The 18756-nt window shown below is 37.6% G+C and overlaps 1 protein-coding gene across 4 annotated transcripts in view; it reads right to left on the bottom strand.

The window, feature by feature from the left end:
* Positions 1-18756, bottom strand: part of ENOX2 (ecto-NOX disulfide-thiol exchanger 2) — a 197137-nt gene that overhangs the window by 18174 nt on the left and 160207 nt on the right. For all 4 annotated transcript variants that reach the window (XM_039250805.1, XM_039250806.1, XM_039250804.1 and 1 more), the window contains 3 exons: positions 16705-16917; positions 14871-14977; positions 5914-6028 (listed from right to left, as the gene is read on the bottom strand). In XM_039250805.1, coding sequence (XP_039106736.1) covers positions 5914-6028; positions 14871-14977; positions 16705-16917 — 435 coding nt within the window. The remainder of the gene's footprint in view (positions 1-5913; positions 6029-14870; positions 14978-16704; positions 16918-18756) is intronic.

Raw genomic sequence — 18756 nt, 5'->3', positions numbered from 1 at the left:
CTTTGGAGAAGTGTCTTTTCATGTCTTCTGCCCATTTCTTCACTGGATTATTTGTTTTTCAGGTGTGGAGTTAACAAAAGATCTGAAATGATTTTGTGCCATTAAAAAATTAATGGCTAAGTTTCTTCGGTGGTGCAAAGAAAACAGTAATTTTAATGGAAGTAAATTCAGAGGTTTGGCCACCTTCACAAAGCAGCATTACAAGAGATGCTTACAAAATGTACCAAATTATTGAAGGAGGATGTTTAACAAATGTATCCAAATTATAGAAGGGAAATTGTGCAACATTCCTCTCAAGGTTCATATAAAAAGTTTGAGCTGGAGTAATTCACAAAGAAAAAAAGCCAAAAAGGACAGTTTTCAAAGAAAGAGAGGGAGATGATATGAATAGTTGCAGGCCAGTTCAGACAAAATTTGAAGTGTTTCCTGACCTCCCAAAGCTTTGCTTTCCTTACCTCTACAGGTCATTGCTCCAATGAGGGTCCTGCCATTATGGATGCACCACCAAGGACTTTGTTGTTTCTCCTCTGAGATCTCTAAATTCCCCTCTGAAAGCCAGTATCTTCATTGGTCAGTTATCCCACTGCCCCTCATCACCCTGAGACTGCTCTCATTCCTTGCTAGGACCTTTAATCTCCTGAAGTGGCCTACTTCACCCAGTCCACTAATTATTTTTTGGCTAAACAGATTCCACTGAAAACTCCTAGGTACCCTGTATTCCTTCACCGTCCTGAAAACTTTTGGCCAGTCTTAACATGCCAGTTCCTAGTTCATGGCCACTTGACTCAACTTTCTCTGTACCTTATCCTGAGTTGCAGAGGACTCGTATAGAAAGTTGTAGAGCTGAGCAGTCCTGGTCAATACAGACTCATGTTGGTCCTTGATGCTGGGTCTCTTACCTCTCACTGATTTCTTCCTTTCATCCTGCCCAGGGCATTTATTCCAGGTCTGCTCCTGCCTCTTCATGGACTCATTTCCAAATCATTTCCCTAATCAAAGGTTGACCAATCTCTTGCTGTATGGAAAAGCATGGGATGCATATATACTTTTAGCTTCACCTCTCTTATCTCAGAGGAAGAGGATTCTTGCCTCTATGAAGAAAACTCCACCTGAATTTGGATCACTTCCCATTCTTCTCCAGGATTCCACTTCCGTAATTACCCATAAGTACTCTTTCATTCTCAAGCATCTTCAACCTCACTCCATGGCCTCCTTCCCTTCTACTGAACAACAAACAACAACTGAACTTTAACTTTGTTACCAATTCCAGTTACCATTTATAATACTTGCATTTGCTTTTGCTCAGCACCCAACTTTTTGACCTGTGATCTGTGTCCACTTTCTCTCCTCAATGTCATATGTTCTGGCCCCTACCTCTATCACCTTATTAAAATAGTTCTTGCTCATCACTGTCCTAGATTCCTTTCTTCTTTAGAATATCTGATAATGTTGCTTATTCCTACTTCTATAAATTCTTCTTGTCGGCTCTATAATCCAATGTTTTTCTAGTTTTCTTCCAGCCTCTTAGACTGCTCTTTTTCTAACTCCTCTGTAGTCTCCTCTTTCTTTCCTTCACCCTTACTGTGGGTGGCCACCAAAGTTCTGTATTTAGCCTTTTACTCATCTTTCTCTCACTTGTCTTTCACTATCAGTCATTCATATTCTCCAAGCTTCAGCCAACACCTCTGTACTAGCATCTTCTATTCCTTATACTTTCTTCAACCCTGATTTCAATACAAATCTCTTAAATCTATTTCATAATTACCTACTGAAACTGATCTCATATTCTATAAATCAGTCCCATGCACTAGTACATTTCTGTCAGTGCTACTATTATGGATTTAATTTATACCCCCCCCCCAATAACTTTATGTTGAAGCCCTCAGAATGTGACCTTATTTGGAAATAGGATCTTTGCAGAGGTAATCAAGTTAAAATGAGGTCTTTCTGGTGGGCTTATGGACTTATAAGACCAGTGTACTTATAAAAAGGAGACAGGTAAACAGGGAGAATGTCATGTACACATGAAAAAAGAGATTGTGGTGATGCATCTACAAGCCAAGGAACATCAAAGATTGCCAACAAACCATCAGAAGCTGGGAGAGGCATGGAACAGATTCTCCCTCACAGCCCTCAATACGAACCCACGCTGATGACACCTTAATCTCAGACTTCTGGCCTCCAAAACTATGAGGCAATAAAACTCAGTTTGTGGTACTTTGTTGCAGTACCTAGCAAACTAATACAACCACTGACGCTTCAGTCTCCCAGACTAGAAGACCTAGCCTAATCTCAGGTTCTTGGTTTTTCTTCCTCATCTATACAAATCTGGTGTCAAAGACTTTAGTTACTCTTCTGAAGTGATTCCTAGCATCTTTAATCTCATAATATCTGTTGTGTTCTTTTCTTCCACCATTTAATCTAATTTTCTGTTACCTTTACTCTAGTCCTGGGCTTCACCATTTCATATCTAAATTCCTATAAAAGTCTCTGATAGATCTCTCTTTATCCAAAATTATTTCCTAAAATATATAATTCATGTTACTTTTACCATACTAGCACCATAATTGAGATATGCTTATAGTGCCATATTGTCGATTATGCTAAATGTAACCTTGGCTTCATGGTTCCCCATAATCTGGACCTACCTTGTCCACTCTATATTTTATCCCTCTATACCCATTATCCTATTTCCCTCTTTGAGCTCTGTTCCTTCTCCTCTCCTTCCTCCATATCAAGATATTTTCTTACTTTCCCTCTTCTCATCTAAACATGTCCATTGTTTAAGGTCCTGATTAATTTTCATTGACTGCAACTACTCTGGCCACAGTAATATCTCTTGCTCTTGCTGCATTCTAATCAGTACCTTACAGATTAGCAGCAAATGGTATTTCTTATATTTTATGTAAATTTACCTAATTGTACCCCCTATTTTCATCAGCTTATTGGATGCAGTGCTTGTTAATTAACTGATAAAACTCTTAAAGAGGGAATAATGAGAAGTGGGAGGAAGGAAAGAAGAAGATTGGATACCAAGAGAAGTGAAAACTTCGGCTAGAATAATGCAAGAGAATGAGTCAATGTTTTCCAAATGTTCTCCCTGGACCACCAGCATCAAAATCGTTTTGGATGCCTGATAAAATGCAAATTCCTGAACTCCATTACAGACCTACTTAATCAAACCCTGCAGTGCAAAAATCAGACTTTTTAAAGGTAACACAATGATTCTTATATATACCAGCTCTGAGAACCACTAGTCCAAGTGGAGAAGGCAGACAAAAGATATGCTGAAAAGCAACAGCTGTTCTTAGGTTTACTGGGCACATGTACTTTCCATCATGGCCATTATTAGAATGAAACAGTTTTCCACTATCATGATTTGCTTTGATGTGATTGCCTCTTCAATACATTGCTTTGAGAACAGCAGTCCTTTCTTCCATGGCAAGAATATTTCCAGTACTGTATCACAAATGTGGGCCAGGTAATATAGAGTCTCTTGAGGAATAGAAATTTGTGGCACTCCAAAGAAAGGTAACTGAGACTGCTAGGCCAGCTTTGAACCTTACTTACTCTGGGAAGTAAAATTTAACCAGAGTATGCTATAGGCTCCTGGAATTCAAGTTTGGTAGCATGGAGAGAAACAACAACTCTGAGATCTGGCGCTTAAGCCTTTAATTGGAACCAAGTGATAACTAAAACATGTAGCTGATTTAGATAAAAACTGGTGATCCACTCACTGACTTACACTGACCAAGATTCTGCAGCTGACTACTACACAAGCAAGATAACAAAATTAGATACGATCGAGGGGAGGAAAAATGCACAAAAGTCCTTGAATTAAAATAAATTGAAACCTTCTGGGAGAAAAGCTATTTGGTAAGCTCCATTAAGTCTATTGTAGATAGCTTTATTTGACAAAGCAGCATCCTGGCATGTGGAACAGGAAAGAAAATAGCTATAAGATGATCTGTCAGGGAGTTTTCAGTCTCTAACGGAATAAGATTCTGTGCAGTAGCCAATACAGCTTTTAACTCAAAAGAGATACAGAAGGAAAACTCAATTATATAACACTAGTAAGTGCATTTAATCTGAATCTCCCATACAACCCCCTCTCCCAATAACCCCTCAAACTCAGCAATTTATCAAGTAAATACTCAAACTTATGATCACATTCATTTCAGGATAATACTGGATTAACACTATATAATACTTCAGATCCTGAGATGGAGACAATTATATGTCAAAGATTAGTCAGCTATAAAACATCTTGGCTAAGCAATTAAATAATTTGAATAGCTCAATTCAAACTATTTAACTCTTGTTGTGTTAATGTTTTCACTATTAAACTCTTGTTTTTTTAGCTATAAGTTTATTGTATGTGTTTATAGTAATTAGTTCACTGTTCTGAAAACGCTAACTATCTACTGATTACAAAGGATTTATTCAGTATATATGGAGATTTATATGTTTAGGGATCTAACATGTGGCAGAAATAGAGGAAATTCAGATGTAACCTCCACAAATGCCTCTTTAAAAGTCTGACTTGGTGGTTTTCTTTCCTTAAGAGTTTCTCTTGATGGAGTGAAGATTCTAGTACCACTCAAATGGCTATAGAGCTGCTGACTTCAATATGCAAGTACTGGAACCAAGAAGTTCTGGTTTGCATTATAATCAATAGGTTCTCTGTTTCTGTGTGTCTCTCTCACACACACACAGGCGCGCGCGCGCACACACACACACACACACACACACACAGACACACACACAGTAGGGACAGTGTACTACAATATCTCCAATGTCTCTAGCACAGTGCTTGCCATGCAATAGTTATTAAGTGAATGAATGAATTTATTTAGCCATCGCAACATTCCTGTTAGATGGTTGTATAATATACTTCTTACAACTAAAAAACCTGAGGCTCAGTAGGACAGAAGTCCTTTCTGTGTCAAGAAAAACAGTTTGGACTAGAACTCAGCTGCCCTAACTTTAGGTCTGATGCTTTGTCCACTATACCTTACTCACTCCTAAGATTGTCTGGAATGGCTTACCTGAAAACACTGGTTTGATATCTTAATCTCCCCTCTGGTAATTCCCTCCCTCTTGTAAGGTTTGTTATAAAATTGAAGCACTGGGGACCCACATTGTGGCCTCACACTGAAGGCCTGAGTATACTAACTATGTAAGAGCAAAAGCTTTTACCAAGATATTTGTCTGTAGACTCTGTTTGGCTCCCAATAAACTCCTAGGTAACCAGTAACCACGATAAAAGGCAGCAGATAGGTAGACTATCATATAAAATAGATATTTCCCATTAGTGGGTAGAGTCTCTTTTAACTTTGTGATTCCTTAAGGAAAAATATTTAATTTATATGAAGATAAATTTATCAAAAGTATCTTTTATGATTTCTACCTTTGGAGACCTTCATCCCCAATTATATAACCAACTCCTACATTTTCCATAATTTCTTTTGCTGTTTTTTTTAAACTTTTGAATCTTAATTCCATCTGTTACTAATTTTGGTGTAAGGTATAAGTGATGTAGGGATCTAACTACTTTTGTAAATGTTTGGCTACTTATCTATTTATGTATAAGCTCTCATGATTCCTACTGTAGAACATATTATTCATAAGTTAAAATCAAATATAGAACAATGTTGCCCAAATGTCTAGCACTCCTAAGAAAACAAAGTTCACTTTCAATTAGGTAGTATGATGGAAGACTGGAGTAAATAAGAAGATCCTATAGCCACAGGGTTGATATTCAGCCACTATGTACTTAGATGGCTTTACCAATTGTTTCTCGCTGGTTCCAGACTGATGGTTTTGTACCCATATCTTACTGAGTGTTAAAAGTTTTAAAATATCCCTGCAAGCAGTTGTTAACTAAATGAAACAAAGAAGAATTATCTTTACCTGATTCCTCAGTTTCTTTTGTTTCTGTTGTTTCTTCTATTTCATCATCAGACATCTCCATTTCTTCTTCTCGCCTGATTCCCATTAATTCATCATTATGTATGTTGCGAATTTCCTAAGGTTAAAAGTTATGCCTTTTAGGTGGGAAAGCTTTGAAAATGTTGAAGAAATGAACAGAGTTAAGGATAAGATAAAGCTGAGTTTTTTGACATATGACAAAACTTCAGAGTAATCTTAAGGCAAGGGCAAACAGGCATGTTAGGGTGGAAACTGTCTCAATAGACAAAGCAGACTGTACATTCTGTCTTTCATAAGGCATTCATTCCATATACAGAGCTCTGGCCATTGATGATTCTTATATCTCTCCTATATTAGAAAGTACTGTCGGTAATAAAAGACTTCTCACCTCTTATGTGGATTTTTGGGCTTTCTTTTTAGTGTTCTGCCATTTTCACCTTCCCATGTCAAGACCTTTCATTTTGCTCCTTTCCATCCTCTTCCCTCTCCACTTACAGACTTCCTCACCAGAATTCTTAATCTAACATTTTCAAGTTTAGAAGTTAGAGCAAAAATGAGCTGTCAGGAGTGAACTTCTATCAGATCAACTCTTCAATGGATAATAACTATACTCTGAACAAAACACAAAATCAGACCAAGCCAAACCCCTAACTACTTGACAGCACTGGAGAGCAAACAAAAGCAGGCATATCCTAAAGAATTGCTGACACTTGGAAGAAGGATGTGAGTTTCTCAGTTTTTAAGGACCGTTTAGTCTGACACCAGACCATAGTTAGCACTTCAAAGGATGACTACATTTTTCATAGAAAATCTGGTCTTTATGTCCTAAAGCAATCAAGGAGAGAGCTGTAGGAAAGTGAGGAGGGGATCCCAGAAAGGAGACAACCAGAGAAAGAGAGAGAGAGAGAACCAAATTCTCTATATAATATCTGTTCAAATTTCTGCATGACTCTTGAACCATGGAAGCACAGGGCAGATTCCAAACAACACAGCTAAGTCTAAAAGAACTGACCTGATGATGGGCATGGAGGAGGGCACTAGTGGGGATGAGCACTGGGTGCTATATGGAAACCAACTTGACAATAAACTATTTAAAAAAATAATAAAGAGTTAAAAGAAAAAAAATAACTGACCTGAGATTTGAACTGCCATATAAGAGAGGGCATTTCCAGCTTAAATTCTATTAAGTAAATTGATCATTAAAACAAAAGAAACCAGGGGAGCCTGGGTGGCTCAGTCGGTTAAGCGTCTGACTTCAGCTCAGGTCATGATCTCATGGTTCGTAGGTTTGAGCCCCGCATTGGGCTCTGTGCTGACAGCTAGCTCAGAGCCTGGAGCTTGTCTTTGGATTCTCTGTCTCCCTTTCTCCCTGACCCTGCCTTGCTCGCACTGTCTCTCTCTGTCTCTCAAAAATAAATAAAAAACATTAATAAAAAAATGTAAAAAAAAAAACAACAAAATAAACCAAAGACAACCTTCTTCAGAAGACAATAACAGAATGAACATAATAGAACACAGCAAAAACATTAAAAGCAAGATATTTATAAAATCCAGGCCCCAGATTACTTGACATACAAAGAACTGGTATGAGGTGACCCATTTTAAAAATAAAAGACAATCAACAGAGATCAAAGTTGAAATGAACCAGATAGGGCAGTTAGCAGACAAGGAGTTAAACCAGCTATTATATGATCACAATGAACGAAAAGACAGGAAATTTTGGCAGAGAAACAGAAACTTTAAAAAAGAACCAAACGGAAATTCTAAAACTGAAAAGTACAGTATCCAAAATAAAAGTAAGTGGATGAGCTTAATTCTAGAATAGAGATGGCAGAACAAAGAGAGAACTTAGAGAACAATACAAATTTATTCAATCTGAAGGACAGAGAGAAACTAACTGGAATCACAGAGAGAAGAGATTGAATCACTCAAAATACTTGAAGAAGAAAATAGTTGATGATATCTCAAATATGATGAAAGGCATTAATCTATATATTCAAAGAGCTCAATAAACCCCAAGCAGGATACGTGTGAAAAAGGTTTGTCTAAAAATACCATAGTCAAATTGCTGAAAAGTAAACATAAACAGAAACTCTTTAGTTAGCTAAACTTATGGTGATAATCACTTTGCAATCTATGTAGGTCAAATCATACTGCTGTATGATGTCAAATCATACTATCTTAAACTTATACAGTACTGTATGTCAATTATATTCCTCAGTAAAGGTAGAATAGAAAAACTTAAAAGCAGCCAGGAAAAAAAAAACAACAAACCTCTCTAATACATTACATACAAGGAAACAATTTGAACAGTTTGATTTCTTTCAGGAACAATATAGGCCAGAAATCAGGGGAACAAGATTTTTAAAGTGCATGAAGAAATAAAAATATCAGTTTATTCAGAATTCTGTATGCAGAGAAAAATTCTTTCAAGAATGAAGATGAATTAAATCTATTTTCAGACAAATGTAAATGCCAAGAATTTGTCATCCAAAGATTTGCAGTATAAGAAATGCAGGAGAAAGTTCAGATTGGAGGGAAGTGCTACCAGATATAAACACAGATCTTCAGGAAGGTATGAAGAACTTCGGAAATGATAGAGATCACACTGGAAAAGTCACTTATTAAAAGTAAGCATGAAAACTGTACATTTTCAAGAGAACATAATCTTGTCTTAGAAGTGGTTCAACCATTTAGAGACCACTTAATGCCTATCAGAGGCTTCTCAGCACTGAGTCGAAAATTCCTTACCTAGGTTAGCCCCAATTGGGTCATAATATAGGAAATATCCAAAGCTGTCTGGTGAAAATTGGCTCAATTTAGGCAGATTATAAATATTTTAAATGGATTTCTTAATAATTAATGCTATTGTTAATCACTATCTCAACTAATAGCCTCCTTTTTTATTCTTGTACCAGGAAAAATAATTTCTATATTAAGATAGGTTTTCACTAAAGATAAATAAAAGTATCTTTTAAAAACTCAAGCCTTTCAGCATTATCACTGGTAGCTGAAGTAAAGAAAAATAGAAGTAATAGAAAATAGAAATACCAACATAGCATCTCTCATGTGCTGTAGGGGCCTTGCTTAAATAGAAGAAAATAATGACTTGCTTGAGAAAAATGAACTTTAAAGGGCTGTGTCAAGAGAGAGATTTGCTACATCTTATTCAAACTCATTGCATAGAGAATAAAGGAATTGCTCATTTCTTTTTTTTTTTTAATTTCACTGCTTTTATTTTTACCTTTTTTATTTTTTTATTTTTATTTTTTTATTTTACAAATAGTTTATTGTCAAATTGGTTTCCATATAACACCCAGTGCTCATCCCCACAAGTGCCCTCCTCCATGCCCATCTTCCCCCTCCCCCTCACATCCATCAGTCCTCAGTTTGTTTCTCAGCATTCAAGAGTGTCTCATGGTTTGCCTCTCTCCCTTTCCCCCNTGTGCCCTCCGCCCTGCCCATCTCCCCCCTCCCCCCCACATCCATCAGTCCTCAGTTTGTTTCTCAGCATTCAAGAATCTCTCATGGTTTGCCTCTCTCCCTTTCCCCCATCATTTCACCCCTTCTTCTCCCCCATTGCTCATTTCTAAGAATTCATTCTGTCTTGGGAGTCTGGGTTTCAGTTATCATCAAAGAGCTGTTACTGTAAAGGTGATTATAATGAGGTCTGACACTGGCAAATTCAAATACTGTACAACTTGCTGCATCAGGAAAAGTTGTGGTTCTCCTCATTGCCTAACAAAAATGTAGCCTATCAGTGGGTGTAAGCAGAGACCAACTCTCAATTCACAGACATGTCATCTGACTCTGGGAAAGTTATTGTGTTTCTCAGAAGAATAAATTGTGTTCCTTCTAGGGAAATGTCCCAGGGCAGGGAGATCTAACTGAAAGCTAAGACATGCCCAGTAGCTGCTCAGTATCCATAAAATATCTTTCTGTTTCCAGTTGGGCAAGAAAGCATAATCTTTTCTTAGAAGTAAAAAAAAAAAAAGTTCAATAATTAAGTGATGCAGCTTATCTAGAGGTCTTTCACATCTTCAAAAAATCTCCAGAAATATAAAGATCCATGGGTAAATTTTACCTCAATGTCTGAAAATATTTCAGGAACAAGAGTTACCAGTTCCTTTAAGCTGATAGTGAAATGAGGGAAAGAAAAACTAAGGGGAAGCTTGCTTTCAGTTGTTCAGTAAGGCATGCAAAGTGGCAGAGCTTAGAGCCTTCTAACCACTAGGCAATCCCCCTTAGCTACAAAGAAACTAAGCCCTGTATCATTACTTTTCTGTAAATATCCCAGTACCAAGTCACATAAATGAGATAAAGGCAAAGAGAACATTATAGGTTATAGGATACCATAGTAAAGTAAACTTCTGGGGAGCATTTAGTAACTGACAGTACCCCTAAATAAAGAAGTAGGTTTTTAATTCTTTGAAAGCCTTACCATTAAAGCACTTGATATCTAAGATACCTGTTTTCTTTATTTCTGTTTGGGTCAAAAAAATCTCTACTTTGGGAAGCAAACCCTAATAAATGCCTTTGGAGTGAAGGACTAAAAGGTACAATTTACCTAAGGAAGGGACTCTACCTAGCTTGGCTCATAGGTGGAGGTAGGAGGAGGGCTCTGAGCCACTGAAGTGGAGGCAGAAAGGGAAGTAGCTACCTCCGAGATTTGCCCCTTTTCCCATCCTGACATTTGGATCCAGTCCTAAAACCAAAAGAATGGTAGTGGCATGCAAAGACATTTTCCAAAAGTTTTCATTTGTAAATCTCCACCTGAAATTGACTGGGCCATGTCACCAATAGACTATATTAAAAAAGGTAAGACAGTACTCCTAAATCTCCTATACCATTCTCCTGCCCACAGCCAATCTGTGATATTTTTCATTTAAACAGCAAACTGTTAGTGGTTTCTAAAAATGCATCACAATGGCTTTGAGTTTGTTTTAATAGTAACTTAGAAAGTCACACACTGCTCCACAATGGAGAAGAAACGTTTATATAGAATCAAACTAAAACCTGAAACAGCATAAAATGCATGGAGAGAATCACCTTTGTACCAGCTGACATTTTAAATTTATCACAAAGTAAGCAAATCACAGTCATTGCACATTATCCATATAGTTTCACAAAAAGTTATATGAACTTTAATTCATCTTACTCATGTTTTATGATAAGAACATGATTCTCAGTAAAGCAAAGTTCCTTATTAATTGTGTAACAAAATTGTACTTACCTAGACTTTCAACATTAACAGCCTACTTGGTGAGGAAGGGGTCAGATGAAGGAATGGAAAGGAATAGATAGCCTCTACACTTATGTAGAAATTTGAATCTGAGATATCATTCAGTACAATGAAGGAAAGCAAAAATACAGGTTCTTAATCAATGCCTATTGTATGATATGTATGGAAATAAAAATAAGGTTGATTCAAATCATGTTAGTAGGTGTTCTGATGGCTGAAAGCTAATAGCTAGTGTTAGTACACATAGGTCCTAACACAAGGCTATGCAGATGACTTTAATATCTATCTGCAAACAGCTCTTCAGAGTTTGGAATGGCAGGCTTGGAAATCTAGAGAGAAAGCTATTTTAGCAGTCACAGTATTTCATTTTATAAGAATGTTAGCAATCATCAAGTCCCTTTTTCTCTGGCTTGATGGTATAAAATCTCATTTTGGGGAGGATGTATGGGAGTATATTCTAGTGTCTACTGCTATGGCTCAAGTTTCTAGATATCATCCAAGGTTTAGCTTCTAATCTAGGCCAGCCTCTTAGTGAGAGTAACATGCAGGTTTTAAATGGTTCTGTAGAAAAAACGTTCTTACAATACACAGAACTGTCAGTGAAGTTACTGTAGACACTCACTTTTAGTTAAGAAAGGGCCTTTAACCTTCTCTTATTACCCTTTCCAATTGTATCTGCAGGAGCCTCACACACATATAAATCAGGAAAGTAAACCAATGAAAAAGACTCATTAGGAAACTAGTATGCCCAGCATATGCTACCAACGTGAGTGCCTAAGCTCCCTGAAGATGGGGACTTTTTCTTCCTACTCCATAACCTCTCTCTCACCAGAGTAAGACACTGTTGACTGCTGGTAGGATGATACTAAGACAGGAGCAGGTACTTTTTGACATGAGGAGGTTACTGGCTAGGTCATTCCCAAAGGCAACTGGGAAAAAAGGCTTAATATCAGAAACTTCCACCTTGATGAAACACATGACTTAGGAGTTGTAGCTTTGATTCACAGGCCAAGAAAAAGCTAGTCTAGTTGATTTAAGTCACTGAGATGCTCTGATTCTCTATGGGGTGCTAACAGACAGCCCCAATTGAAGAGGACAGTTGTCATTTTCTACAGGATACCTCTTTTCAGTTTTTAGAGTTTCCCATTATCAAGTTAAAATATGCAGAAGTTAAAAAAAGTCATGATTTAAAGAGGTACCAATGTAAAGTAGAAGAGGTCTTTTCAGGTTTAGGAAATGCAATGCCTGAGGAAGGTCATAAGCTGTGTTTCACTCTCAGTAGTTTTACTTATCAAGATTGAGGTATTCCAGGTGGACCTTAATTTAGTCCAATCCAGTAGGGAGGAAGCATTTTTCTGGTTTTTCACAAGTCTATGAAATACATCATGAAACATGAAGCTCTTGGCAAGTCATGCTAGCTATGTACTTTATCCTTGTCACTCTGCCAAAGAAGCTGTGCTACAATATTAAGTGATAGGATGTATAGCTCTCATTCTCTATAGGCCCAGAGAAATGTCCAGCTTACTGGCTATCATTACTGAGAAGATAATTAAACTCAAGTATATACCTATCAGATAGGTAGGCTTGATAATAACTAGAGAGACTTGATGAATAATATTAATGGAAATATTTTATTGCAAAGTCATTTACAGGAGGGGTTGGTCTGAGCAAATCAGTGCTCAAATCAGAGACTCCCTTCCTCCTGTGAAAAGATAATATTGTACTAGCGGGGCTTTCTGCAATGGGTGGGGCAGTTCAGACGGCTTCTTCCGACCCTGAGAATGGATACAGGTGTACATGTATTGAAGAGAAGGTTGACACTTAATACTGCTTTCCTATAATTATAAGATATATTGAGCATTTTCTCTCGACTTTTATTCTTCTGAACTATTCAAACTAAATAGTTTGGATATTTTAAATTTAGGGTACTGAACTCTACTCCTCCCTTTGATGACTTTTGTTACCCTTCTAGCTCCCTGAGTGCAAATACCATTTGTTGAATTTTGTTTGTTTGAGGCTCAACAACTTTGGGTAGCCCTAGGATTCTAAAATCATTTTGTGCTAGTGTAAGACAACATATCCTTTTTTTGTTCCAAATTCTCTTTTTAAAAACAATTAAAATGTTACTAACTTTGTATGACTCTATTTATCAATTGCGCTGATGTCTTCAGGGATTTCTCCCCAGTGACTCCCAGATCCCGTTCCTAAGCCAGAACTGATGGCTCAGAAACTATCAATTTATGAACAGGATTTGTCATATTTTCCTCTAAATGCTCTTCACAGTTTTCAAACTGTTGCTACACAAACTATGTCATTTTTCTCATGAAAGAATATTGATATCTTCATTTTATAGGTTAGGAAATTGAGGTCCACAAAGATTAAATGACCCACTCAAGAGTGCAAGACAATTTACATTAACACTCCAAGTTGAGAAGAAGAATTTCTAGTCTTGAATTGACCACTTACTAGCTGTGTACTTTTGTGTACATCACTTAACATTTCTGTGTTTCAGTTTCCTCACATGTAAAACATGGCTTTCATACTTACCTATTTTCCCTTATGGAGTTGTTAATGATAAACTGAAATAATAGTATTTCCCTCTTATATAGCATTTACATTTTCAACTCTACACATCTTTTATCTCATTTGATCCTGCAAGAGTGGTTTCCTTATTATCTCCAAATTACAGGTGAAGAAATAGAGACTGACAAGCTGACTAACTTGGTCAAAGTCACACAGCTGCAATATATCATAGCTAAGACCCAGATTCTCTGACGCCAGGTCCAGTGTACTTTCCACTGCACCACACCTACTGGGAGGCTCACATAGGTGAGGCAACTGTAGTGAAAGTGATTTATAAAATGTAAATGCCTTACAAATGCTATATAAACGTTAAGGCATAGAACATGCATTGATAGACATAATGGGACTGCTACCACACTAGCAAAGAGGACTCAGAAACAAAGTTGAAAAAGTTGCTGCATACACAGATCAGAAGTGTCAGGGCTGGGTAAGGAAGCTGCCCATAGGAACAGAAGAACTTGAAGTATAGGTAACATCATGCCAAAGGCAGATCCATGAAAGCAAACCTCCCATCTTGGTTTTTAATCTTGAACTCAGAATAGCAATCTAATCACATCAGACATATTCTATGCTAAAAGTCATTTGAGCACAAGTGGAGAGCTGTGTGTCAACCTAAATCTGAAATCAGAGCCCTCTGTTACCTTTAAAGCTGCCACCTGTAAAGATGACTGAGTGGATTTGATAAAAGCTCTGAAATTTCAATGTTCCAATGTAACACCAGGCAGCTTCCAGCCTCAACTGTCAAGACGCTCTAATAAATGTAAGATAGCCCTAATATTATTAACGCTAGACACACAGGTCAGTAATTATTGGTGTACTCAAGATTAGCTAGCTTAGAGAGATAAACTTACAATGATCACAGCTACACTTTCACTACTAAGGTTTCTATCCAGTGGAATGCGCTCAAGACAAAACGTGCACATTTATTACACTTTTGGCAGCATGTGGTCTGGTCACAATGACAGGCTATAGAGCATATCTCAGTGTTTCATTAGAGCCTTGTTGTGACCATGGGAGCTTGGCGCTATTTAATTCTGACTAAACTCCAAATCAATAACTTGTTAAAGAAATAAACTGTCCCCCTGAGGGGCTACCAGAGTAAAAAGTTACCAACCTCAGCTTGTTTGCACCAAACGCTGATGTTTTTACGCTGGGCTTTTGTGAAATGGTCCCATGCCTTTTGTTTGGAGGCGGAATGGTACACAGCTACTATCTGCTCAACTGTAGCATCAGATCAGCAGTTGTATCAGGCCCGAGTATCATCCAGAGATGGTAAAAGAGAGGAAAAAAGAAATAAGAGAAGCATTAGCCTTGTTGTATCTTCTATATGACACCACTAGACTATGGTTGTGACCAGAAAAGTTTACGTGTGTTGAGGTATCATGATCTTAAGGAAGACTCAAAGGTAGAGATATCAATATACAGAACGAAACAAGGGAACTCCAGAAGGTTTGGGGTAAAATGGTGACTAAAGTGTTAATAGAGGCAGTCTGTATTCATTCAGGCAGGAGAGGCAAGAGTTGAAGTTAATGTGATTTAGTACTAGTGGCCCAGCCTGGAATGGCAGTGAGTGGTGAACTGTACCAGCTCCTTTTGACTACTGGCTTCTTGCATAAACTAGCCTTCCAAAATGAGCCTGCATGCTTCACTTCAACAGAATCCATCTCTTTATTATTCTGAGGTATATTTAACCAGAGGCATCAAATCAGAACCTGAGATGAATGGAATCTATTTTAAGTCTATGTAGATAGGCTTGTTGACTGGAGAAATATAAGTTTTATGGGAGAATACTGTGTAAGTGCAGTCCTAAAGAGCATTATTCAGAGTCTCTTAAAACGTCAAACAGAGAAATGTGTAAAATATTCTGGTACTTTTTCCTAACCAGTTCAAGAGAAGGGAAAGGAGGAAAAGGACAAAAGCCTCTTCCTGGGTGGGTATTCACAATAAGAAAATCCAGAGGTGTTATTTTTTTCTTAACAGCTCAGCTTATACCCTATTAACGATTTAAGGATTTATAATCCTTGCTTGCTTGCTGCTGTTTTTTTCTATTTATTTTGAAATCCTAAAAACATGTGCTTTCTCTGCCTAGATTCCATGTCCATATATATTTTCAAAACAAAAATGGAAAATGAAGGAAGTCTTCCTTAATCCTAATTATGTATGAGTCAAGTACGGGAAGACAAATATGAAAAGAGTGGGCATTAATTGTTTAAAAGCCAAATCATAAAACTCTGTCCTTATTCTTAAGGTGAATAGAGTTCTCACTCAAAAGATGTGAATGTATAATTTTATAATATGTTGAACTAAAAATATCATGAGAATTTTTCTGATCTATCTCATTTAAGAGACCATAGAAAGGTTTGGAGTAGTACTTTTTGAAAATGGCCATTTTGGTGGCTTCCCATCCGACTCAGTGTCAATAACATCCAGAAAAAAAAAAGTGAAAGAAAATAAAGTAACAAAAGCAACAAGCAGAAGTAGCAAATTTTTATGCAATCACCCTGGGAAGCATAATTACACTTTGACTGAAATGTAGTACCTGAAAAACATGATAATGATGCTAATCTGAAGCAGAGAAGCTTACAAATGCTGATGCTCTATTCTAACTTTAGCAATGAAATACCAAACTTTCCACTGAGGCCTGGAGCTGCTTATAACTTACTTTGAGAAGAAGCAAGAGTAAAAGCATGGGATTGTGGCCTAGCTGTCAGTGTTTCTAAGGAGCTGAAGGAGATATACCATAAAAAATGAACATAGAAGGTGTCTACATGAATCCCATTAAACTGGAGCTCAGGCATTTGGCAATATAAGAAGAGCACAAGGAAGTGAAGAGGAGATCCTTGTCCTTTGACATAGGATGGCTTTGTAGGCCTGGCTCCTGTGTGGAGAAAATGGTGCTTAAGTGAACTGCCCTCTCACCCATCCACAGAACTGCGACTTCCACTCACATTGAATGAGAATTCCAGAAAGGGCCTGCTTAAATTTCTCCTTTGCCTCTTCCATGTCTTTCTCATGGGCAGCTTTCTCATTCACTAGGCGGCGAACGTGGCTGTTGGCTGACTGGATCATAGAGTAGAAGTTGTTGGCGCTGCGGCGGTTCACCTCTCCTCGCTCAATCCAGGTGAGCAAGGTCTGCACAGCTTCTGAGAATTTGGAATCATCTGAAAAAAGAGATTTTTCAAATCATTAAAAGTAACCATATCTGTATCTAGCCAACATGCTGTCAAGGAGGCCACCATGGCTTTTTGGAAGTGGTTGTTAAATGAACTGCTGAATAAGGAGATGTGCGTGCACATGCATGCACATGGACAGCAGGCAGGCAGGCTGACTGCAAGAACAAAAGACTCAAAAAGTGGTCAGATTGGTTGTAGTTTATGAAGAATTTTCAGAAAGAGAATTGCTTCTATTTTTTTAAAAGTGTTCTTTACTGATATAGTTTTCACATATTGCAAATTTCTTAACCTCTCTGATTGTATGTGTGTGCCTGTGTGTAATGTGCAAATTAGCAATGAGAGAACTTCAGAATGCTACAGTCCTGGTTTTTTAAAATATTTATTTATTTATTTATTTTTAATGTTTTATTTATTTCTGAGAGAGAGACAGCATGAGCAGGGGAAGGTCAGAGAGAGAGGGAGACACAGAATCTGAAGCAGGCTCCAGGCTCTGAGCTGGCTGTCAGCACAGAGCCCGACGCGGGGCTCGAACCCACGAACCGTAAGATCATGACCTGAGCCGAAGTCAGACACTCAACCGACTGAGCCACCCAGGTGCCCCCCTGTGTGTGTGTTTTTTTTTTTTTTTTTTTAATAAGGAAAAGTAAACTTGTGTCTTCAGTTTAACTTGAATTTGATAGTAACTCTGTCCTGAATCCATGAAATTACAGTGTTGGTAGGAGCTTTAAGAAAGTGTTAAATGGGTAGTTCTTTAGGTATGAACACTTACATTTTTTACCTTTTATAGCATCACTCCTGCATTCAATCCACTGCCCCAGGCTTTTCACTCAGTCCCAGTCAATCTATTTTGATGCAATTCATTCTGTTTCTACATTTCTCCACATCCTGATTCTCTTGCCTGAGGAACCCTCCAAGTAAATTTCTGCATCTAGTTAGGAGTTATTCTCTAATGTTAAAGTAGTAACACAGCTTATCCAAAGCTTCTGGTCCAGCCTCCCGAGATAGGCACTTAATATATTCTGTTGTTAAAGGCCCCTGAGAGAGAGAATCCATTAGCATCCTATTGAAGGCCTGTTCTGGGGCTCCACATGCTTCTCTGGCCAGAAACCCTCATGTCCAGTGGAAATAGCTCTCACTGTGATTTGAACTTCTTGTCTTTTGCCATTTTTCAGTGCAGACATATAATGAGAGGTAAACCTCCCCTTGAGAACAGGGTTTTGATTCATTACTTGCATAGAGTCTTTATGTTTGATGCTTATTTTCTGCATGAACTCTACACAACCTGCAAATTCATTCTTTAAAACAAATTCAGACAGTCTTGTTTGGTGTCATATAAACATGACTTTTTCACCAATGCTTTCAGTCTTTCTAGATTTTCAAAATGTACCATTATTTCTGTGTCTCTATGCTGTTTCTCTCTTCTTTTCTCTTACAGGAAGACAAAATCAATCCAAACAAAGGGTTTCTTAAATGTGTGAATCCCTTAGGCTATATGTTGCAAACAAGTTTAGTGAGTGAGACCTATTTGGAAAGTGGAATTAGCAACATCTTGCTGAGTTCAGAGCACAAGAAGCAGGGAAAATTCATACCATTAGAGCTGGGTTAGTATCATCAATAAGATCAATGAGACACCAGCATTCATCCAATAAAATCAACCATACTTGGAGAATGAGGAAGACTGGATTTGAACTACTAATATAGGAGACCAGGCAGAACAATTAATGTTAAATTAGAATAATGGTTTTGAGAGTTAAGCAGGGGGAACAGGAATAAATACTAAAGGGAGAATAGTCTGATTTAGTAATATCTCAAAGTCTCCATAGTCAC

Source organism: Hyaena hyaena, unplaced genomic scaffold (assembly GCF_003009895.1).
Source record: "Hyaena hyaena isolate Hyena2069 unplaced genomic scaffold, ASM300989v1 scaffold_383, whole genome shotgun sequence".
Classification (NCBI taxonomy): domain Eukaryota; kingdom Metazoa; phylum Chordata; class Mammalia; order Carnivora; family Hyaenidae; genus Hyaena; species Hyaena hyaena.
The sequence above is the reverse complement of the archived record's forward strand: the minus strand, read 5'-3'. Positions and strand labels throughout refer to the sequence as shown.